We start from the raw sequence: 23,622 nt of genomic DNA on the forward strand, positions 1-23,622 counted from the left end.
TTCATTTTTTATGTGAAACATTTTTTTACAGTGAAAATTTTTTGTGTGAAACCGAGTGAAAGCAACATTTCTTACATTTTGAGCGAAAAAAAAATGCTGTTGTGTTTTTTTCTTGTGTTCATTTTGGAAACCAAGTGATTTTTTTTTTCTTTTCATTTAATGGACAGAAATGTAAACATAAAAATATTAAAAAGAAAATTTAAAGGAACAATATTTACAAAATAATTTCCTGAGTGAAAAGGAAGATTTTCAGTTGTTTTTTTTACATGTCCCAAGCAAGTTCATTTTTTTTTTTTTTTTTTTTTGTTCATTTCAGGGACAAAATTGTTAAAGTGAAAAAAAGAATTTCAGTGACAAATTTGTTTAAATGTTTGATACCAAGTTTATTTTCTTTTATTCATTTCAGGGAGGAAAAAAGGGAAAAAACATGTTTGTGAAAAAATCTTTTCTTGTGTCAAACCAAGTGAAAATTAAGATTTTCCGGAGATTTATTTTTTCATGTCCAAAACCAAGTGAAAAAAATGTCTTTTATAAACAAAATGTCTTTCTTGTGTAATACTGAGTAAAATGAAAAAAGAATGAATAGGGACTTTTTCATTCATGTCGCAACCAAGTAGATTTTTAGGGTCCGGGCAGCTATGGGCGAAAACTCACCAAACTTTACAGAAATGTCCGGCCCCATGCCAGATTTACTTAATTCCAAGGACATGTCAACATTCCTCCTGGGGGGGGCACAATAAGCGTTTAAATTTAAAAACTTTAAAAATACCTACAAAATCAACAGTACATGCTACAGTTTTGAAACTTTCACCAAACTGTAGCCCCAATACTGCTGAAACTTTAGTCCACTTAAACTCATTACAAATTATGAAGTCCATCACTCAGAAAACACAAGACCATTGTCCTGACGGTGGCATCGCAGCAAGCCTCTAGATTTAATAAAAACAAATAGCTTGGACTGGACCATGGACGAAAGCTAACCAAATTTTGCACAAAGGTCCAGTCCATTGCCAGATTACCTCAGCTGTAAACCCAAGCCAATAGTCCTGATGGTGGTGCTACAGCAAGCGTCTAAAGTTCAAAACTTTGAAAATTCATAACAAATCAACCATACTTGCTACAGCTTCAGAACTCTCATCAAACTGTAGCCTCAATATTGAAGAAACTTTTGTACATTTAAACCTATTAAAAATTATGAAGTACATCACTCAGTTTTTTTTCAAAAACTGTAAAACTTCTTAAACCTATTTCCTCTCTCCTCCTTTGATTTATCAAAAATTGACCCTCAAAAACTGCATTTTTCACAGCATTTTACATGTTTCTTTCATGGGAACAACTGGAGTCAATGCAATGATGACATAGCTAAACACCAGTTATTCACTTATGGAGCAAATCAATCATTTTTCAAATTACCAACATCTCCATGCTGCAATATGTGTATTTTCAGATTTTTGTCTTGATAACTGAATTTTTTACAGTGGTTTCAAATCTGCCTGTACAACAGTGACTGGCTTACTCAATTTGTGAAGCCACTATTGTATTGCCACTTGCCAATTAGCTCAGAGCGATAGATGACAGTCTTTGGTTCCAGAAGTTGTGGGTTCAAGCCTCGAGTGGTCCAAAACGAACATTGTTGTCAACTGTCTTGTCTTCCTATTCTCCTGTTTGTTGCTCAGAATTGCCTAAATTTGCCAAAAATAGCCCGGACCTGACCCATTGCTGCGCAGCACCTATAATTTTTTTTTTCCATTTCAGGGCCAAAATTGTAAAAAAAAAAGAAGAAGAAAGAGAAAAAAGAAGAAAAATAAAGGTGAAAATACAATTTTGTGAAAAATATTTTTTGTGAAACCAAGTGAAAAAGAAGATTTTCAGGAGTTTTACTTATTTTATTTTATTTTCATGTCTGAAACCAAGTTTATTTTCTCTTTTTCATTTCAAGGACAAAAAGAAGAGAAAAAGCATTTTAGTGAAAAACTCTTTTCTTGTGTCAAACCGAGTGAAAAGGAAGATTTTCAGGAGACTAAATCAAGTGAAAAAAATGTATTTCTTGTGTATAATGAAAAAAGAAAGAATCGCATTTTTTCTTTCATGTCGGAATTGGGAAATTTTTCTGCAACCAAGTGAAAAAAGTAACACAAATTTCATTTCATAGGCAAAGTTGTAAAAAGAAAAAAAAAAGTGAAAATAAGATTTTGTGAAAAAATCTTTGAGTGTCAGTGTAGTGAAAAAATTCAGTCTTCTTATGTGTGAAATAAAGGAAACTGTCGGCAAACTTGGTAGATCTTGTCTACAGAAACATCTGTAAAATAAAAGCAAGTTTTTCCTTCACATGTCCAAATTGTCAGAAAACAATCCACAGTTTCTTGGAATTTTCAGGAACCATTCTGGAAAATTTCCGGAAACATTCCAGGAAATTTTCCAGATTTCTTCTATAAAAAAACAGGATTTTTTTTTCCCCTTCACATCTATATATTGGAAAAATTCAGGAACAATTTCGGAAATTTTCCAGAAACTTTCCAGTTTTTTCTCATGTGTATAAAATTTGTTGTCAGATTTGTTTTTTTAATGCAAAATTTTCAGGAAAATTACATTTTTTTTGGAGAGCTGGTCTACACATATACCTGGAAAATACAAATTTTCAGCAAACAAAAATTTGGGAAAACTGAATTTTCCAGAAAGTTTCTGGAACTTTTTTGAGAAAATTCCATGAATTTTCTGGATTTCTTCAAAAGTTTAAAAAATGTGTTTTCAGATTCTTTTATACGAAATTTTCAGGAAACTGAATTTTTTGATAGAGCTGGATGCATCTGTGAAATAAAAAAATAAATTCTGATTATTTTTACTTCACGTCCAAATTGTCAGAAAAAACATCTATAAAGTTTCCAAGAATTTTCAGGAACAATTTAGGGAAATTACAGGAAACTTTACGGGAATTTTCAGGTAGAACTTGTTTACACATATAGCAATGTCAATTTCAACATTTTTGGTAGAGAATGGCTACACAAAAAATCTGAAAAATAAAAATTTCAGGATTTTTTCCGTCACATATATATCAGAAAAATTCAGGGAAAATTCCAGGATTTTTCCGAAGACTTTCCAGGAATTTGTGTGAAAAAGTGTGAAAAATGTGTTTTCAGATTATTTTATACAAAATTATTGGGAAACTTTTTGTTTTTGGTAGAGCTGGTTTGCACATACATCTGTGAAATAAAAAAGAAAATTCAGGTTAATTTTACTTCACATGTCCAAATTGTCAGAAAAAGATTGATCTGTAAAGTTTCTGGGAATTTACATGAAACTTTCCAGGGAACTTACATTTTTGGTAGAGCTGGTCTAGACATGTAGCTGGGAAACAAAACATTTCAGCAATATCCATGAAACTGACATTGATATCTCAAGACAATCAGATTCAACAGTGGATTTATTTCATCCTATTGACTGTTTTTGAGTTCATTCTGGTGCTTGTTTATGTCTGGCAAACACCGTCCACAATACCCAATACACAGAGTACAGCTGAGGCTGATGTGATGTCATCAGTTCATAAACCATAGTGCTGGACACATTAACATGTGGAGGCTGGAGGTATTTAGCTCCAGGGAACACATAAAAAGTGTAAACAGGATGTGAGACTTTCGGCCTGTCAGTTGTTAACATGAGACTTTTTTGAAAAGTGCTACATGTTTCAAGCTGAAGTGTGAAGACCAAGTTGGAGGATCGACTGCAGGGACAACAGGTGTAGTGGTGGAAAAAGTCAGCCTTGTTTTGTGTGGAATAAAGGAAGCTGTCATACGTTCTTGGAATTTTCAGAAACAATTCCAGAATTTTGCACTTTCCAGGAAAGTTTCCGGAAACTTTCTAGGAATATTCAGGAAACTTTCTGGGAATTTTCAGGATTTATTCAAAAGTGTGAATAATGTGTTTTCAGATTTTGTTTAATACAAAATTTGGAAAACTGTCAGGAAACCCTTTTTTTGTCCAGGAGACTCTGAGAATAGCTACACAAAACATCTGTGAAATAAAACTTTCAGGATTTTTTTCTTCACATGTACATATTGGAAAAATTCAGTAAGAATCCTTTGGGAAACTGGTTTAAACATCTGTGAAATAAAAAAAACATTTTTGGTTAATTTTCCTTCACATCCAAATTACCAGAAAAAAAAAAATCCGTAAAGTTTCTGAAAATTTTTTGGGAAAAATTCTGGGAATTTTCCAGATTGAAAAATGTGTTTTCAGATTTTATTATTCCAAATTTTCAGGAAACTGTCAGGAAACTTAATTTTTTTGGCAGAGCTGGTTTACACATACGTCTGAAATTTTTGTTTTTGATTATTTTTCCTTCAAGCCTAAATTGTCATCATCTAAGTTTCCGAATTTTTCTGAAAAATTCCAGATTTCTTCAAAAGTGTGAACATTGTGTTTTCAGATTTTATTATACCAAATTTTCAGGAAACTTGCATTTTTGGTAGAGCTGGTTTACACATACATCTGTGAAAAAAAAATCTGATTATTTTTCCTTGTCTAAATTGTCAGAAAAAAAATTAATCTATAAAGTTTCTGGGAATTTTCTTGGATTTTTTTTCGGAAAATTTAAAATTTCTTCAAATTGTGTCAGATTTTATTTTATGAAATTTTTGGGAAACTGTCGGGAAACTTAATTTTTTTGGTAGAGCTGGTTTACACAAACATCTGTGAAATAAAAAAAGTTCTGATTATTTTTCCATCATGTCCATACTGTCAGAAAAAAATAATCCGTAAAGTTTCTGGGATTTTTTGAAAATTCTGGGAATCTTCCGGGAAAATTCCAGGAATCTTCTGGGAAGTTTTTGGTGAAAATTCCAGTATTTTGGGGGGAATTCCAGGAATTTTGTGGGGAAATTCTGGGAATTTTCCAGATTTGTTTTCAGATTTTATTATTTGAAATTTTCAGGACACTCAGGTAACTCATTCTTTTTGGTAGAGCTGGTTTACACATACATAAAACAATTCTGATTATTTTTTTCTTCACATCCAAATTGTTAGAAAAAAATTAATCCATAAAGTTTCTGGGAATTTTCAGGAACAATTCTGGGAATTTCCAGGAAACTTTGTTTATGAAAAAATATTTTCTTGTGTCAAACCGAGTGAAAAGGAAGATTTTTTTTTTCCATGTCCAAATCGAAGCGAAAAAAATGTCTTTCATAAACAAAATGTTCTTTCTTGTATAATACTGAGTAAAATGAAAAAAGAAATAATCAGGACATTTATTCTTTCATGTCTGAATTGGGTTTTTTTTTCCTTTCATGGCTGCAACCAAGTAAAAAAATCTTGTTTTAAAAAAAAAATCATGTGTGATACCAAATTCAAGACAAAAAATGAATGTCACCAATTTAAAAAAAATGTGAGTCCAATTTTTTTTAAAAGAATTCATATGTGACACCAATTTTTTTAAAAATCAAGTGACACGAAATTTCTTTTAAATAAGATTTCATGTGTGAAACCAAATTAACAAATTATTTCATGATACTAATTTTTTTATTTTTTATTTCATGCGTGACACCAAATTTTTTAAAATCATTTGTGGCACCAAATCTTTTTAAAAAAATAATTTGTGACACGAAGTTAAAAAAAAATTATGTTACAACAAATTTGTTTTAAAGAAATTCATGAAAGATTAAAAAAAAAGAAAAAGAATTCATGTGGTGCCAAATTTTTTGTTTTCGTGACACTAAATTGTTTAAAAAAACATTCATGTGGATCACATTTCGTTTTATAAAAAATACTCAGTTTAATTTTGCACCATCGATGAATGTTGCTCTTAAAACAAATGTCTCATGAGGCTGTTTTCATCCAGATCTTTGGGTTAGGGTTAAAATCCATTTCTTTTAAACAAATTACATAGAAATCTTAATTTGAATGAAAATCTATTAAAGTTTTTTGCTACTTTTTGAATCAGTCTTTAGAAAATATTTGATTGACCAAGTCATTTCGAAACATCAGTTAACATTTCATTTCAGTTTAACTCACATGGTAAAGGAAATCATCAGATGGACTTTTTTCAGATTTTAATGAAAAAGTAGAATAGTACAGTTGTAACAAATGCCTGGGGCTGTACATGAAAGGTCAATGTGAAACAACAGCATATTTTAAGTTTTCATTTCCCATCAAGTGTTATCAAGCATCACAAACCGTTTCTTTTTTTTTTTTTAAGTACATCAAACAATAAAATGTGGATCCCTTCTGAAAAACACAACAGTCCGGGGGTGGTGGGGGTATGTAGTCGCTTCCCCTCCGTGTTCAGGAACATGTTCTGGCTGTGCTTGTGACACAGGTGTGGGTGAGTGGCATCAAACATTTTTAGTTCCCCACATTCAATTTTAATCTCAAATTTAAACTCCTGATTAGATTACACTGCGAGCGATCCCGGCGCTGCATGGAAGGCATATTTCATGAGTCACAACGTTCACGACACGTACGGCAGCACTACAGAAACCATCTGGGATGTAATCAGTCGGACCAAAACAAAAACCCCAAAACAAAGCGAGGAAACAATAATCACCTATTAGAAATGAAAAGAGGTAAATCTTTAAAAAAAACCCTCAATAAATATTTTACCTAAATATGTTTTTACCATGGTGTGAGAAGGAAGATTTTTGTACCTCCTTGAGTCAAAGACCAGCAATGTACTTGTACTTTAACATACGGTGCATATGGACTGTTTGAGTTTTCCACATTTGGTCAAGATTCAGACTCGTCTTAAAATGGCTTGCATGTTTCCTCATCAATCTAATCACAGTCCTCCACAATGACAGAGCAAAAACCTGAGATCCAGGATTGTTTCATGTTTAGTCTCACAGTCGCTGTTGCAGAAAAGTCAATTACGTCAAAAACAGTGTTTAAAAAAGTGTGTTTACAGGTCTTGGGAAGTACGACTGCATGTCTAAAATAAAAAGCAGTATCAAGTCTTTTGTGGCTCCAGACGAAGCTGAATGTAATCTGATATGACACATCTTGAGCAAGATGAAGTTTCACACAAATCTAAATGAAAAATGGACTTTAAAATCGATAAACATGCACAACATGTGTGTAATTCATGGCACAATTCAAACAGTTTCTATGTATATTTTCTGAAATAAGGTCCCATGGGGCACACCAGAAGGAGCGGGACTCTGGTGTCATATACAAAACACTCCAAAACCAGTTTTTTTATTCTCGATTGTGGTGTATTGTCTGTGGATTGAGAAAAAAAACCCATTAAATCCATTTTAAGAAGTCTGAAACGTAAAGAAAAATGAGAAAAGTTTGAAGTCTGAAAAGTTTCTGTATGCACCGTCAGTCACCCATACTCCATGTCCTCTGAGTATTGGTTTTGTCGGAGCTGCATTTTTCTGGCAGAAGACGACAATTATTTGCTGCTTCTGTAAAAACTGCAGCGTCGAGTATTCAGAGCCAGTTCAATACAATTAAACTTCTTGTGGATTACTGACTACTGCTGTCCAACAAAAAGCCTGAATCTAACACGAGTCATGAGTGAGAACAAAAACAACCAATTACTTTAACTTTTTTAATAACTGCCGTTTGTTTGACTGTGTGTTGGAAGATGGGCGACTTTGCTGACATTGTAAATTTAGACAAAAGGACGAAGTTGAAGGTTTACAGGGGAGAGGGTTAGAGATCTGGATGTCTCAGCAGGAGTGAGGTCATGGGCTTTTTATAGCTTCACATTCTTCTTAACCTATCTTAACACAATCCTGACACGCCCACATGGACATCGAAAAACATTTCTGGTTGCTGTAATCATTCCTGCTCTTCATACGGCCATTAAAAGATCCCTTTCTAATGAAATCACCTCAATCTCTAAACAAGCTGCTATGAATAGAAATTCTCTTCCTGCAGGGTGGTTAGTAACAAAAACAGTGACTTTCATAATAAAGGTCTTTGGAAGATGACCACCTGATTTGACAAACTCAAAGTACTGAAGCTGCATCTTAACTTCAGATAAACATTTAATGGCAGGAATGTGCATTTCATTCTCTATTACATTGGAAAGGGGTTTATTCAGGGCCGGTGTGGACTGATCACTCCGGTATGGCTCCATAACGCTCGATCCCAAATTGAATTGTAAAGACATTATTTACACCCGACGTGGTCGAGCTCGTGCACCCTGTCTGAAGCGGGTGCACGCTCACGCTTTAAGCTTCGCAGCTACAGTGACGATTTCAGTTTAAAAAAGGGTGTAAATAAAGCTTTTTCAAATCAATTTACAATCTCGAGGCTTCTGGAGACTTGGATTACAGCAGACCACATTTTTTCCATGTAAAAGTCCCTGCAACGCTGTCTTCCTGTGAAGCTCCAGAAATGTTTTGTGGACTAGGAAACTAATGCGAAGATAATGACTTCACTTTTGAATTTTCACTTTTGGGTGAACTGTTCCTTAAACGTACATGTGGGAATGTCAGGATTGTTTTTAGACGGAGCACTTTTCCTTCAACATCGGCGTTCACTCATCCTCCTCAACAGGACGTCATGGAAATCAGGGTTAAGTTGAAGGACATTAAACACATTCTTTACACATGATGAATTCCCAGGATGCATCTTGGCATTATGATCTTATCAGGTGGTGTCAGCAGAGGGCTGGAGATGTGCTCGACATGGGTTTGTGAACAGCAGGATGTAAGTGACCAATAAAACATGTGACGTCATCCTGCATCAAACACAGCTGCTCTCTGCTCACCGACTAAAGAGTCACTCAGGTGCTCTTCTTTCTATTAAAATGCATCAATGGACTAACTGTGTTGGAGTATATAACCAAACGTCACTTATTTAGCCAACGTACTGTGAAATGTATCGACTACACGAGCAGAAAAACTTCTCCTAAAGCTCAAATGTCCTCTTTAATCAGCGCTCCTGATGAATTCCTCCCCGGCTCAAACACTGCTCGTCCCCCGACATGTGATTTTAAAGTACAGCAGAGGACCTCAGCCCACGAACATCTATACTTCTGAATCAGTGTGGGATTACCAGATCAGTGTCCACGCCCTAAAGACCGATACAAACATGTCAGACAAAAATCTTCTTCTCCTCCTCCTCCTCCTCCTCTTCCTCCTCCTCCTCTCCTGGTCGTCCTCCAAAGTTGTGTTTTATGTGTTTTCGCCCCTCGTTACAGATCTGTCCGTGCTCTGGCTGCTGCCGGGGCGTACTTGGGCATGAGCTCTGTGATTTTGCGGATGAAGTCGGACTTTTCGGCGCAGCCTTTGCAGGACTCGCCCCACTCCTCCAGGATCTTCTTCAGGTCTTTCACTTTAAGCTTTTTCAGGTCCACCGTGGTCAGGTCCAGCTGTTTGTCTACAGGAAGAGACACAACATGAGGATGAATGTCAAACTCTTATATTAAAGTGCGTTTTTATTATGAGTGGGTGTTTTAATGTCCGGCACGTCAAGAGTACACACACTGGGTTTGATAAGTAACAGTGAATGTAAACATGTCAGCAGGTCTGTTGACGGGCAGACTTACTGCAGTTTTGCAATAAAGCGATCAATGCTACTGCACAGCAGGTGTCCACATGTGTTCCTCAAAATTAAAGACATTTACAGGATATGAGGATGAATATTTTCTACGATTTCTCATCATTTTGGCAGCAAATGTAATATTCTTACTGCCAAATTCATTTTTCTTATTGCCTCACATCCATAAATTAATTTCTAGGAACATCACCTCTGAGTTTAAACTATTTTTTACATCATAAAACACCTACACAAAGACACACTGCTGCTATGCTGGTTAGAGTTGTTCTGGTATCGGTACCAGTGTCTTCTGATGCTGCTGAAGGGCTGAGACACACCAAACTGACATCAAACAACCGGTTGTGACGAAGGCCGACTGTTGCGTCGCCTCACATCTCCTGTGTCTCGGTCAAAAAGCTGCACTCACCACAAAGACGACAGCCGACTGGCTCACACGTTCTGCCCTCTGTAATGAATGTAACTCTGGATCTTATGGATTGGAAAGACACAAAGTACGGCTGCGAGTAGAAATGTAACTTTTTCTTCCTCCTCACCGTATTTCAGTTCGCAGATCTGACTGTCCTTCTTCTTGAGCTTCTCACAGATCTTCTCCACGGGGAAGTGGTAGCTGAGAGGCTTCGACACCTCGTTGATAATCTTGGTGGCGGCGTCACTCGTCGCCCCGATGTAGTAACACTAGACATGTGACATGAGGAGAAAGAGAGCGGATTGGACGGTTTTATAGTGGAAAATTATGGCGTGAAAAAGGAGTATCTCAAAAATAAACAAAAACCCAAAGAATATGGAGGCTGTAAGACCACGGGTTCATTCACACCTGCAGTTTGAGTCATTCAGTTGAACTGGCGGGAAAAACTTTTTACAAATGAACCAAGAGGAGTGAAAATGTGTTGGTGATGTCATCATACATCATTAGCACGACTGACCATTATTGGACCTCACATCATAAATACTAACATAACAGGACTCAAATTGTACTCATAGATACCAGAAACCTAAATACACTTATTTATTTGTAAATCAAGAATTATTCAAAGATGTGGAGAAACATCCCGTCTGGCCATTTTAAAGAAGGTAAAAAAAAAAAAAAAAGAAAATTCCTGGTCCTGGATCCACACCAATGTTTCTGGGTCTATTCTGGGCTGACACTCATCCTCCATCCAAGTTCTGTGGAAATCTGTTCAGTAGTTTTTGTGTAATCCTGCTGACAAACCAACATAACCCTTCTTGGTGAAGGTAAAGAGAAGCGTGTTGCTGCAACGCTGCAGGAGGACGTTTACTGTGTGGTCTCCACATCTTCACTCGTTTCCCTCACTTGTTAATGGGGAACAGCTGAAGAACATAAAATAGGAAACTAACTCACACAGAACTCCTTTTCTGGGAAAAATCCTGAACTCGAACATTGAATTGAACTAAACAGGTTCGGTGTGAAAATAGACTTGCACTAAACTCACACTACAGGATTTCAGCAGTTTTTGGAGAGTAAGGACAAAAAGCCTCAGCTCGGAGGCAGAACGGCGCTCGCTGAGATCCTTCTGTGTGAACTGTGACTGTTTTTTTTGGTTGTCTCAATAAACTTGGAGACTAAACGAGATCCAGCAGCAGTCGACCTCCAGCTCATTGGTTTTGCTGATATTGAGCTTGAGGGGATTGTCGTTGCACCACGTGATGAAACTATCAGTCCTCTGTACTCCTCAGCACAAAGAGTCTCTAAGTGAAGACATCATGTTTCTCACTGGACTCAGACATACAACACCTTTTTTTAAACTCCTTCAAAGTCTTCACTACATCGGCTTAATTATCTGAGTCTGGTGGACGGAGACAAACGACCCCAGGAAATATTCTAGCTTTGATAAACCACAAGAGACCAAGCCGGACCTGTGAAACCGGCTCCACGTGTGACGAGCTGTTGCTCCTCCGGCCATGAGCTGCTGCGATAAAATTAGCTCCTCGCCCTCCTGAAGAGGTGCAGCCAGTTTAAAAAGGTGCTGAGTCGTAACATTCAGGGAGAGACATTCATTTTCATCACTGACAAACGTTCTTCCTCACAGGTCAGCTTCAGCTCTCCTACAGCAACAGACAGTTACGACTGTGCAGCCGACCGTCGCTGTTCTGTTCTCACGTTCTGCCTTTTGACAACGAGTCAGGTGGTCGGATCAGAAACTTTAACTTTAAACCCTCAAAGATCGAGTGTCACATCATTTCATTCAGAAGGACGTTTATTTTACTGTGAGCTCAGACAGAACTACAGGAAGCTTAGTTTGTTTTATTTAAAAAGATGTTCGTGGATGTTTTAGATTTCCACGTGAAGCCATTTTTTATAATATTATCGCTGGTGTTTAATTCTACATTTCATTTACTGAGCATGCAGATGTGTTCAGAAAGGTTATTAAATCATAACAGAGGACAATGAAGAATAGAGAATATATTATCCATCGAACATAAACAACACAAGAAGCTCAGCTACAAACATCGCCCGGAGGAGGAAACTACGTGGGAAAAACGTAAGGTTTGTAACTACGGTTTTTACTGTGGAAAAAATAAGGCCGACCTTAAAACAGCTGCTTTTAGATGGAGTTTGGTTTACCGGTCCACTCGGCAGACCTCCAGGAGCAGAGGCTGTTTTAATGTTAATAATACACATAAACTGAGCTGACCTGCCTTCTGATAATGAAGCTTGTAAACAGCATAAAGTAACGTTGGAAGTGGAGCTAAACTCGACCCGTTTCACCTCCAGTCAGCTCCGAGTCAACCGTCACATAGTGAAGCACAAAGGGCAAAATACCTGGATGAGATGCTCTCATGTGACGTATGGATCAGATTAGCGGTTCAAAAGTCATCAAACATTTTAGGACAATAGCATTTTTTTATCCGCTGCCAGCAGTCTAAAATTAAAATCATGACTTTTAAAGGTCTGAGGACTGAACTGTTGTAAATAAGAAATAATAAAAGAAATCCCAACACGCAGGAAAACATGGAGGACTGTTAGAGCCACAGCACAAATTAACTCCCAGTCAGCTGTCGTAATCTTTAAACCATTTACCTGCTTCTTGTGTGTTTAATATCATTAATGCTGCTCAGTTCATCAGGTTTGATTAAATCTAAGGCAATCACAGTGTTAAGTAATTTTATTACGTCTTTGCTCCGGCTGTAGCATGAAGATGAACCGGATGCTAATCATGATGATTTTAGCCACAAAAATCAAAGCATGAAAATTTGATAGCAGCAGTTGATGTAAAGAGTGAAAATGAAGCATTTCATTGACCTTTTTGTCTAAAAAACCTAATTTAACAAGGTGACGACTTCCCCTCTCCACACATCCAGAATCAAAGTCATGTAACCGAACGACCAACGACCCGATCTGTGGTTTACTTACAAAGCGGTTTTCTTTCCCTTTAGCATCTTTGCAGCTCTTTACGAGGGCATTCTCGATGTCGGCACTGTTGAACTTTACGTCGTTCTCCGTGAGTGACTGATAAAACTTCCCGAGGAAGGTCACACACACTGAAACAAAGAGGAGAATACTCATTAGACAACTTTACAGAGGCGGCTGCTGTCAGGGGGAGAATGAACACAAGCTGTAAATCAAGTATTATGTGGTGTTTGCTACGAGTGGAGCTTTGTCTAAAGCTTATTAGCTGGCTGATAAAGTTACTTCTATCAGGTTATATAGAAACGATGGCACAGTAACAGCTGTTGATCTACTTCAGGCACTTCAACAAAGACATTTTGTCCTTTCAGTCATTTCTTAATGTTGATTTTATCAAAAACATTCTTACAGCAAATAAAAACATTTGTGAGTTACCTGTAGAAGAACAGTCGACAGTTTCTACATAAATAATGTTCACTTTTTGTTTGTTTACTGGGAAGTTTCCTTGTCTCTTTACTTTGTGGGGAAAAAAAATTCAAGGAGATTTCCAGGATTTCAAATAGTGTTTGAGTGAACATTTATATCTGAAGCATCTCCAGAAATGGAGGCTTCAAACTGGGAGAAACAATCAGGTGATTACTTACCTACCTCTATCTATTTTAATATTCAATAAATGATATGTCTTTTTAAAAACAGCAAATATGCCGAACACTCACTGTTATCATCAGCTCAAATGTGAAAATGTGTTACAATAGTATATAACTAAATTAAAATGTACTGTTGGTTGGACAAAACAAGCAATTAGAAGGAGTCACCATGATATCACAATCTGTTCTTTTTACTTCTTTCTGACATTTTACAGACAAATGCTGAATCGATAAGGAAAATAATTAAAGCCAGACAGATGAACCGCTTTGCCGATATTAGCCTCTCACAAAAACATCTGTACTGGCAGAAACGTTGTCCGATATTAAAACTTCTTTTAGAGATTATAATGCGGAGAGAAGATGCTCGGGTGATACATGACGATTAAGTTTCCAGTTAAATGTACCGTTTCAGTGCACTGATGTCATTTTGGACATAGAAGTTTATTGTTTCACAGTAAATTATGCTGCCTCTGTTACATATCTTCATCACAAATGATTGATGACAACATTTTAAGGGGCATTGCAAAAATTTTATGTGTACCAACCAGATTTTTTCTGTTTTTTTAAACTCCCTGATGTCGGCATTGGCTTATAAAATCATGCATCACGTCAAGCTCAAACATGATTAAAACCATCAGTATGTAACACTGTACTGTGTTTCTTTGTCATGCATCATTAAAGCTGTACGATGTAGTTTCGGGAACTGACCTTAAAGGGAAACACAATTTCATAATGTTTTACTTTGTTTATATGTGGCGGACCCTGCCACCAGAACAGCTTGATAATTCACCAATGGAAAAGATAAATATTCCTGAGTTTGTATTGTACCTCATTAATATTGTAAATATTAAAATCATGAGTTTGAATTAAACCAAAAACTACATACTGTACCTTTAAGTACTGATCATTGTTAATCTAAGACATCTAATATCTGTTTGATATTTGATCCCAGTGTGAGCTGAACCGGTCTGGGTCTTGGTTCTGGTCTGAGTTTCCCTCCCAGTCCCAGAATTTTAAGACAAAACGGTTTTTAGGGCACCAGACTGGCAGCCTCGGGAGGATGATTAGCAGCACTGCATGTAAACCTGCGAGCATCACTAATTTATTAAAAACGACCTCCCGCCATCAGCGGCTGGTTCTTCACTTCACAGAAACCTCCCGGTTCCGCTGGACCGGACGCCTCTGCTACCTGTACTCATTTAAAAGTTGCTGAACGCAGGCAGCCGTTCAGCTGATGTTGTGTTAGCTAACTGAAGCTAGCAGCCGGACCTACCTTCACAGTCTCCTTCTTTCAGGGCTTCAGTCGGACCGGGCACCAGAGTCAGCGCCAGAGCCACCGACAACCCGCTGAGACACAACATGTCGGCCGGAATAATCAGACGTGTCGATGTTTAACCGCTGCTAACACGAACGCCTCGTCCTCATGGGTCGCTGACGCTTCTTCGCTACAGACGCCGGTAAAGTGAGCACGCAACCGTTCCTGATTGTACGGGCTGTTCCGGTGCCACGTCATACTATGCCGGCGCCTCATTGGTCGAGAGGTCCGACGCTTCCTGTAGTCCTCCACGCACGTTCCTCTGATTGGACGGAGACAGAACATTCCGGGAACAACGTCCAGTTGGCGCCGTCTGATTGGGCCACATCCGCCCCGTGCTCACATCAAGTATTTGCATGTGAAAAATATAAAATAAGAGTTATTTTAAGTTATTGTTTACGTTTCTTTATCAAAATAATAAAAACCCACGATTCACAGTGGCACTGCTAGAGCCGTGTGACGGAGGCCAGAGAGAGAAAAGTAAAATAATATGATCAATAATCTTGTTTAGACATTATTTTAAGGTTTAAGGTGAGTTAAATAGTCATTATTCCAAATTGAATAGGTCAATCTACCTCAATACTATTCTTTGACTATAGTAGGCCTATAGTATAACAATACAGAAGAGAAAAGGGGATTTTAAAACAGAGTAAGGAAATGCTAAACAAAAGACAAACCTATTGATAGATTATAGGATCAAATTACAGACATCTGGAATAAGCTATAAATTATATTTTTCTTCAAATTTTCACAAACTATTATCATGATGTGTTTTATTTTGTGAATTGCAACTTCAGTCATTTAAAACCCGTAGACTCACTTATAAACTCTGGAAAAACATTAAAGGAGCACTGCGTAGTTTTGGAGAAGAAATTCAAACTCAGAATTTTAATATTTACAACATTAGTGAGGTAATAACACAAACTTTGTCCATCAGTGAATAAACAAGCTGCTCTCAGAGGAGAATAAGGTCCCAGAACACTGTTTGAAGCTAGAGAGGTGGCAGGGTCCGCCACATATAAACACAGTAAAACAGTATAAACTATGTTGTCCTTTAAGGTCAGTTTGTTTATTCAGTCATGAAAACAAAGCGAGTTTGTTTTTTTTAGTTTGTTTAGGCAGAAAAAAAATCAGCCAATGAAGATCTTTCTCTTCACCTTTAAGTCTAATATATTTTTATAATATTTTGAAAAATATCCCTCTCCTTAAAATAAATAACATTAAAAAATCTAACAATAAATGCAATAAAAAAATAAAAAATAAAAATATAATAATAATAATAATAATAATAACAACAACTCCTTTAATGTAAAAAATGCACATTTGCTGACAAAAACCTAATTTTTCTGCAGGAAATGAACCATTATGCGTCCACTACCTCACCCTGATCTGATGACTGACAACATTGGTCAGACTTTCATCTACATTCATCCTCCTGCTCTTCCTGTTCCTGCTTTCTTTCTTCCTGTTTGTTTGACTCATGTGTTCCTCCTTGTTTTGGATATTAACGTTGTCTTCATGCTCTTTTCCTGTTTTACCACATGATGGCGCTGTTGCCATGATTGTGTATTGCTCGTGACTCCAGCGAGTAGAGGGGGGAAAATGTTCAGTTAATGTGTTTATCCACATTTTCTTCTCTACTTTTGGGTCAAAGGTTACGATTATTCTTCAAGATATTTGTAGATCTGTTCAGTAATCATCCATGAAGAAACAGGCTGTTTGTTTGTGTATTCAAAGCTACACTGATCGCTAAGTTTTCACTGGATTGGGTTGAAACTTGTCCTCAACATCCAAGAGAGACATTAACAACATGTATTTATTAAAATAGTTGTTGCTGAATTTTTACAGTAATCGAATTAATAACAGGAATCTTTTTTTTTACCTGACCAAAGAATCTGTTTTTTCAAAACATTAATATCTCAACTGGTTTTCACTTTCTTGCAACCAAATTTAGATTCTGTGCAGTATTAATGTAGATACATATAATTTCTAATAAAATATGTCCTGCAAAATATAATTGAAATGATCAACCATTTATCTTATATATTACAACTTATATATTGATTTTGTTTGTCTTCTATAAACATGTACTACCATCTTAATTAATACATATATACATACATATATATGTACTTACATTCCCAACAGCAAATAAAAAACACATAACTGAACAACCAATACAATAACCGTCATAACCACTTTTTTAAAGCCCTTTTTCAGCCCTGTTCCTTGAGAAAATCATGTTTTTGTAAATTTTTTCAGACCGGTTCATGTTTGATCATCGTTTCAACTCCACATTCAAGCTGTTCCATAGTTTTACTCCAGAATTGAAGAAAAACTTGAGATCAGTGGCTGTTAGGTGAGCTGGTTCCTGTGGGACCAGAACCTCTCATATGGATCTGATCTGCTGTTTTCAGGCTTTGTTCTGCTTTGTTATATAACAGTGACGTAACACTTGTCCCCTCATCCACTCTGCATGTCCTCGGCCTCCGAGCTGTCAGGACATGGACACGGAGACAGTAGCTGTGTGCGGGATGAACTGCGTGTCTGCTCCGAGAGCCGAGGAGCTGAACTTTGATCTCTGAGCGGTACGAGCCGCACACAGTGACGTCAGGGTGCGCTTTTCTGGCTGGTTACGTCAGCAGCTGCGTGTTGTTGCAGAGTCACTGCGACTGATCGACTGTAAACAAGCTGAAGAAAGCTCGGCCTCTCCGTCCGTCCGTCCTCCGCCTCTGCCGTCAGCCACAACCCGTGTGTATCTGTGAGAGACGTCGTGGTTCGGTTCCGACCGTCCCTGCGCGCTGTTTTGATAAAGGCACAGGTCTTTATTTTCCGCGGAGACGCGAACACGGAGCTAGCCGTCCAAGCTAGCCTGTCAGTCCCCTTAGCTTACCTTAGCTGTCGCTAGCCTCGCTGGCTAGTCAACGTCTGAGGGCCTGTGGCGAGAGAAACACCCTTTATGCCCTGGGTTTATCTCTCTTTACTGCGACCAGGATATCCTGAACCGTGAGTATCTGCTCCAGAGTTTAAGTTGAATGTAAAGGGCTCAGAAAACGACGCTCCGTGGCCAGCTAGCCTGTTAGCTTAGCAGCTAAAGCAGCTTGCTAGCATTAGCCAACAGGGTGGGAGTGCTTATGAAATCCTGTTTACAGCGGTTCATGTTGTCGCTGTGGGTTTGTTGAGGGACGATTGAGTTCAACTAGCAGATCATACAGATGTGTGATTAACTCTCATCAGTTTAATAGTTTAACTGCAGTTTAAACAAATCTCGTGTTTTCTTTTAAGCTCCAGAAACATCAGCTCGTCACTCACATGCTGCCTGGTAAACAGATTGGTACATGAGCAACATGCCAAAACAACGCGTCAGTCACCGTCTCTGTTTCCACAGCTGATCACTGTGATGGTCCCCGTGTATTTAACCTTCCTACCTGGGACTCGTCTGTAATGAAACTGTAGCATGTAACTGTCAGTGTTCAGCCAGGTTACTCTCAAAATGCAATATATTACTAGTTACTAAGGAGGCAGATACAAATCAGACAAATAAATTATCGGCCCGATAATGGAAAATGTACATTATCGGTTATTGTCAGATGAAGACATTATAGCCGATACTACAGAGCACAACTGCTTTTAGGGTTTCTTAACAAGTGCAGAAAAATCCATATTGTGCATCCCTACCAGTTACTTCATTTTAAATGTATAGAGCGGTTAAATAGCCGAGATCTTTTCAAATAAAATAATGGTCTAGGTCACAGGGATGAGCAGGTGGACAAAGGATCACAGTCTGATTTATTATGAGATAGGAATAAATATATATTGGATTGTTACGTTACATAACTGCAGTAAAACATGACTGAAATATTATTAGGAACGTGATGCATTACTCTGTTACTGCTAAAAGAAATGTATTACTTGGACGTGTTGCTTTTGTAACTCGTTACCTCCAACAGTGGGAACTGTAATCATTTGTATTTCAGTGCTGACTGACTGTTGTGTGTTTGTGTTGTAGCTGGGTGGCTGGTCGGAGCAGCCTCCTCCCACCATGGAGGCAGGAGGGAAAGACTGTGAGGAGGAAACACTGCAGACAGCTTTTAAAAAGCTGAGGGTTGATGCTGAGAGGTAAATATCTGCTAGCTGTACTGATCAGACCACTGACCTCTTCACTGACCTGTCACTAAGGAGATGCTAGTTTGTTATTTTCACATACACGATAGCTACAACTCACTCTGACAACGAGGACATCTCGCTCTTTTCTCTCTCGTTCTGCTAATCGACACACTCGGTCGATGCCCTCCTTAATGACGTGTTTAAGTGTTATCACAGTCAAACTCGACATCAGCTGGAAAATGTTGGTTAACAGTTTGACTCCGTAAAGGTCGCAGTCACACCAAGATTCACATAAAAGGGGAGGTGTTAGCAGCATCTGACCAATCACAAACAATGACAAGTTTATTGGCAGCAGAGAGAATATGTTGTATAAAAGAGCAAACTATAATATTAGACAAACAGAAGTAGTTAATCACATAGATTGGGCTAAAACTAAGACAGTTACAACTGCTAAACGCAGGAAGGAGCGCTGTCACAAAAATCACTACATTAGACGTATTCTTATGGCGTGTATGACAGTTCAGGCTTGATCCTCAGCTGCAGCCCCTGTGGTGTCAAACAGATGTGGTACAAGACTGTGGTTAACTGGGTTGAGCCAAACAACTGGTACATTTTCTGGGTAAAATGGATTTTTCAACAAGTACAGAACCGAGAAAGTTGCACACGAACACGCGTACCGTCACACCCGTTTTATAATCTACAAAACTTCAACTTTTTTAATCATTTAATTCAGTTTGAACAGATCAGATGTCTTTTCTGTTCTGTGCTGTTGTCACCTTCAAAGTTGGAAAAGAAAGATGAACTCTGCTGCCCGAAATCAGTTCTACTCTCATATCTTCATTCAATCCTCGTGATGATCGCTGCCACCCTGTAAATGTCTTGCTGCCTTGATACTCTCTTATGTTTCCCCTTTTCTTTACACTGGCCACTGAAAAAAATAATGGACGATTTAAATCACAAGTAGTTCCTGCTGGTTTGAATCAGCTACAAAGCACGTCCAGACTGTGGAGGTCACGCAGAAGCGTTAAGTTAATGTTATTCTGTTCCAGTTTCTGCGTCATGACCGGTTCCCGATCTCTGCCTCTGCCGGAGGCGGTCACTGGATTCATCTGTTTCTAAACTTAAATCAGATCTCAGTCGATTCAGCACGTTTATAGTCATACTCGGGTCTTAATGACAGCCGGAGAATGGATGTGTGTGTTTTGTTGCTGAGGGCTTGGTGGTTACTAACACACTTGCTCCGATTAAGTTCCTAAAAGTTCATGTGTTTCTCTCCTTCCAGTTTACCCGGAGCTGTGAGTGTTTCGGAGGCGCTGGCTCCCAGAGCAGCATCACGCGCTGGTCTCGACACCAGCGGAGCGAAGCCCAAACTCAGCTGCCCGAAGGACAACTGGCACGGGTAGGTTCAGGTGGTCACCGCTCAGCTGGTAGACGTGTCGCCTTGTCGAAGCAGGTTTAATCTTGAGGCTGTGATGAAGTAGGCAGCGTTTTGGTCTTAAACCACTGCGTTACAAAGCCCTGCTTGTTATATTAATTGTGCTGTTTTGACAAAAATTGTGACATTTTGACGTAGCTAAGAATTCAATCAGAGAAGAGGAGGTAGGTTTTGTTCTGTAGATTATATTCAGCAGCACCAGACAGGACAGGACAGAGGCGTTGTGATCGAGCCGTCTGACAATTGAACAAACATATTAAACATTTTGTAAGTGCTCCACAACACATGACACTGTATGTTCTTACACCAGTCAGCTTTATCTGGTGAAGTACAAAACAAGTTATGTGTGTACAATAAATATGTTGTAAAGACTTTTATAGGCAGTAAAAACTGATCGTTGAGTTATTTATGAGCAGACACACCTGCTGACAGACGCCGGCAGAATCTGCCTCTTGAGGTGGAATTAAGCTTCTTCAAAGACGCACACAATGCCACATTAATATGTAATATATCCTTTTTGGTAGTTATGACGAGATTTTGACTCCCAGTCTTAATAACCAGTCCGGCCAGAGTCGGCAGACCGCCAGCACCATGGTGAGGGGAACGGGAAGTAATGATTCAGCCCTATTGGCTGGCTGCGTCCCTCCCTAGCTGCCTGTTTTTACAGGAAAAACACAACTTTGCCAAAACAACGCCTGGTGGAGGCTTCACATCAGCCGAAGGCCGGCAGTCAATATATACTGTATTTTAAGTTTCTCTGTGATCTCTCATTTTAAACATCAGTACAATCGCTCAACAGCTGTTTTCTTCAGCCTGTATTCTTGTTGTTTTTGTCCGATGACATTGTGACTAATGGTTGAGTCAGCTGGGCCGTCTCCCACTCATCAGACGTCAGCTGTGATGCAGTTTTGTTGTTTGCCAACAGAGAAGAGCACAAGAAAGAGATTCATCTGTTTTCATGTTGTTCTGGTGTTTCACGTTGGTCTCCACAAAAACTATTAGACAGATCACTGACGATGACGTCTAATTAACTCGGTAGACTTTTTTAGATGAAGAAATAAACTGATGACTACAAAATGTTTTTTTCCCCCATCATTGTCTCTCTCCTGTCCCCTCTCTCTTCAGCTGTATGAGGAAAACCTCTAGAGGAGCTTCCAGAACCCAGCGGCGTCGCAGGTCCAAGTCCCCCATCCTCCACCCTCCAAAGTTCACCTACTGCAGCAGCAGTGCAGCGTCTGCACTGTCGACCTCTAGTGGCTGCCTGAAGCACCAGCGCCTGGCCGTGCCCGAGCCTGTGGAGCCTCGTCCCGCGGTCGATGGAAGAACGGCCTCCTCTGTAGCCGTCCCAGCCCAGAAAGAGCTCTGTTCTTCAGGCACTCCCGGCCACATCTCCCCTCTGGTTTTTGGATCTCGCGCTGGGTATAAGACACAGATTGAAGCTGTGGTTTCCTCTCAAGAGATCCCCAATGTCATTACTACTGTGGCACCAGCAGCCAGGCAGGATGCAGACGCCCAGTCGAGTGAGGAGAGTGGCCCAGAGAAAAGTGCCTGTGACGGAGCAGAGTCTGGAGCAGGAGCACCTCGGATATCTGGACCTGCGGAAGCCGCTGACTTCCGAGCTTTATCAGAGCTCCACAGCAGCGGCTCAGAAGACGGTCCCCACGCTCCCTGCTCCTGTGCCTGGAGAAAGAGCTCAGATTCAGAGAAAGAGAGCCGGCAGGAGGCTGAATGTCAGTGCCAGTGCCAGTCCAATCATCAGGGCTGGGCTGGCGTGGAGGTCTACTCCTTCACCGGGCTCCGAAACGTCATCTCAGAGTGCGAGAGGAGCCTGCCGAGCCACGAGGACGCCCCCAGAACTCTCAGCACCAACAGTAACGCTGCCACAGCTGCGTCACCATCATCACTTTCGTCGGGCTCCCCTCGCTCCTGCTCGGAGCAGGCGCGGGCCTACGTCGACGACATCACAATAGAGGACCTTTCTGGATACATGGAGTATTATCTCTACATCCCCAAGAAGATGTCACACATGGCTGAGATGATGTACACTTAAATAAAGCAAGAATTATTATTATAATATGATAATGAAATAATGCGGTAAAGAGGTTTTTTCTGTTGTTGAGGGAAACGGTGGCCTCGAAGGAATGTCAGTAGTGGGTAGAAGAAAAGATCAGGCATGAGAGTTGTGATTTAAATATACAACGGTAACTGATTTTAACCCAGGATGAAATGTTTCCATTGTCCCCGCCCTGTTTGGACCCCTTCCCTCCCCCTTTTACTAGAACTGACAGAATCGGATCATCGCAGACTACTTCTCATTAGTTTTGACTTTCAGCCTTTTTTTTTTTTTTTTGTGCTCCGTTTAAGTTTAATTTTCAGTTAATAAATGAAGTTGCCAAAGCTCTTGGTGCAGGGTGTCGCAGACGGAGATAACAGCGGGAAGATGCAAACTTGTGATGCCAAGTGTTTGTGGTGTTGTGACCTTGATCGTCACCTGTCTGGATTTCATTCTTCACTCAATAAAGAAGCAAACTGTGTTTGTTGGAAAGTTTGTCAGCGTGTCTTCAGTCAAACCAGATTCACTACAGTTTATATCAGACATATTCAAGCTGCGGCCCTTTAACAGCCTCATTCTGGCCCTGTGATCATTTTCAGCACATTTATATTTTAACCCGGGCTGTTGAAGCGGGGGGAATTTATGGGAATCAAACTGACAACTCAATTGTGATAACTATTAAACAAAGCTGAGAAATAAAAAGCAATGTTTTAACACTTTAAACTTAATTTATTTAATTTTAACAGTTTTAAATGAAATGCTGAATATCGTCCCTGATGATCCGTCTGTCCCGACACTGATGTCTCCCTCTGCTGGTCACAATGAAACTCTACATCTGCGTCAAAATCCCAACACTGACTCGTGGCTCTGTTGTTGTCAGGTATAAAATGTTAGTAAATGATGTGAATCTGACTGAATCTCTGGTGTTTGGTCTCTGCAGCCTCCTCTCCTCAGATACAACAAACACTTCCTTCTTCTTCCTCCTGCCCTGCTGTCATGAAGCCATGCTCAGAGCCAAACAGAAGAACAACTGTAAACCAGAAACAAACGTGCCACGATACACAGTTAATATAACAAAATAATAATATGATAGTAACACGATGAGGAATCAGTGAAAAGGGAGATGTTGGTGATTGTGGTAAAGCTGCCTTTAAACGATCAGGTGGTCAAGTTAAACTATCACTGAGCCAAGAACAC

At 39.1% G+C, this 23,622-nt stretch overlaps 2 protein-coding genes across 2 annotated transcripts; one reads left to right on the forward strand and one right to left on the reverse strand.

Moving 5' to 3' along the window:
* Positions 1 to 6,026: 6,026 nt before the first annotated feature.
* Positions 6,027 to 15,002, reverse strand: manf (mesencephalic astrocyte-derived neurotrophic factor). Its single transcript, XM_084349998.1, has 4 exons — positions 14,789 to 15,002; positions 12,875 to 13,002; positions 10,035 to 10,176; positions 6,027 to 9,321 (listed from the first exon to the last, which is right to left on the reverse strand). Exons 1-4 carry the CDS (start codon positions 14,874 to 14,876, stop codon positions 9,137 to 9,139), a joined length of 543 nt encoding a protein of 180 aa, XP_084206124.1. The 5' UTR covers positions 14,877 to 15,002; the 3' UTR covers positions 6,027 to 9,136.
* Positions 15,003 to 17,279: 2,277 nt separating this feature from the next.
* On the forward strand, positions 17,280 to 22,920 carry oser1 (oxidative stress responsive serine-rich 1). The gene is made up of 4 exons (XM_084348769.1): positions 17,280 to 17,836; positions 18,840 to 18,949; positions 20,220 to 20,336; positions 21,498 to 22,920. The coding sequence occupies exons 2-4, from the start codon at positions 18,873 to 18,875 to the stop codon at positions 22,420 to 22,422; spliced, it is 1,119 nt and encodes a 372-aa protein (XP_084204895.1). The 5' UTR covers positions 17,280 to 17,836; positions 18,840 to 18,872; the 3' UTR covers positions 22,423 to 22,920.
* The last annotated feature ends 702 nt before the right edge of the window (positions 22,921 to 23,622 follow it).

The sequence above is a fragment of the Pagrus pagrus genome (genome assembly GCF_965226575.1).
Source record: "Pagrus pagrus genome assembly, chromosome: 3".
NCBI classification, from domain to species: Eukaryota; Metazoa; Chordata; class Actinopteri; order Spariformes; family Sparidae; genus Pagrus; species Pagrus pagrus.

Coding starts and splice junctions, on each gene's coding strand:
- manf (XM_084349998.1), bottom strand. CDS start 14,876: ATGTTGTGTCTCAGCGGGTTGTCGGTGGCTCTGGCGCTGACTCTGGTG. Junction 13,003..14,788: donor GAAAGAAGGAGACTGTGAAG/GTAGGTCCGGCT, acceptor TCTTTGTTTCAG/TGTGTGTGACCTTCCTCGGG. Junction 10,177..12,874: donor AAGGGAAAGAAAACCGCTTT/GTAAGTAAACCA, acceptor TCACATGTCTAG/TGTTACTACATCGGGGCGAC.
- oser1 (XM_084348769.1), top strand. CDS start 18,873: ATGGAGGCAGGAGGGAAAGACTGTGAGGAGGAAACACTGCAGACAGCT. Junction 18,950..20,219: donor CTGAGGGTTGATGCTGAGAG/GTAAATATCTGC, acceptor CTCTCCTTCCAG/TTTACCCGGAGCTGTGAGTG. Junction 20,337..21,497: donor CCGAAGGACAACTGGCACGG/GTAGGTTCAGGT, acceptor CTCTCTCTTCAG/CTGTATGAGGAAAACCTCTA.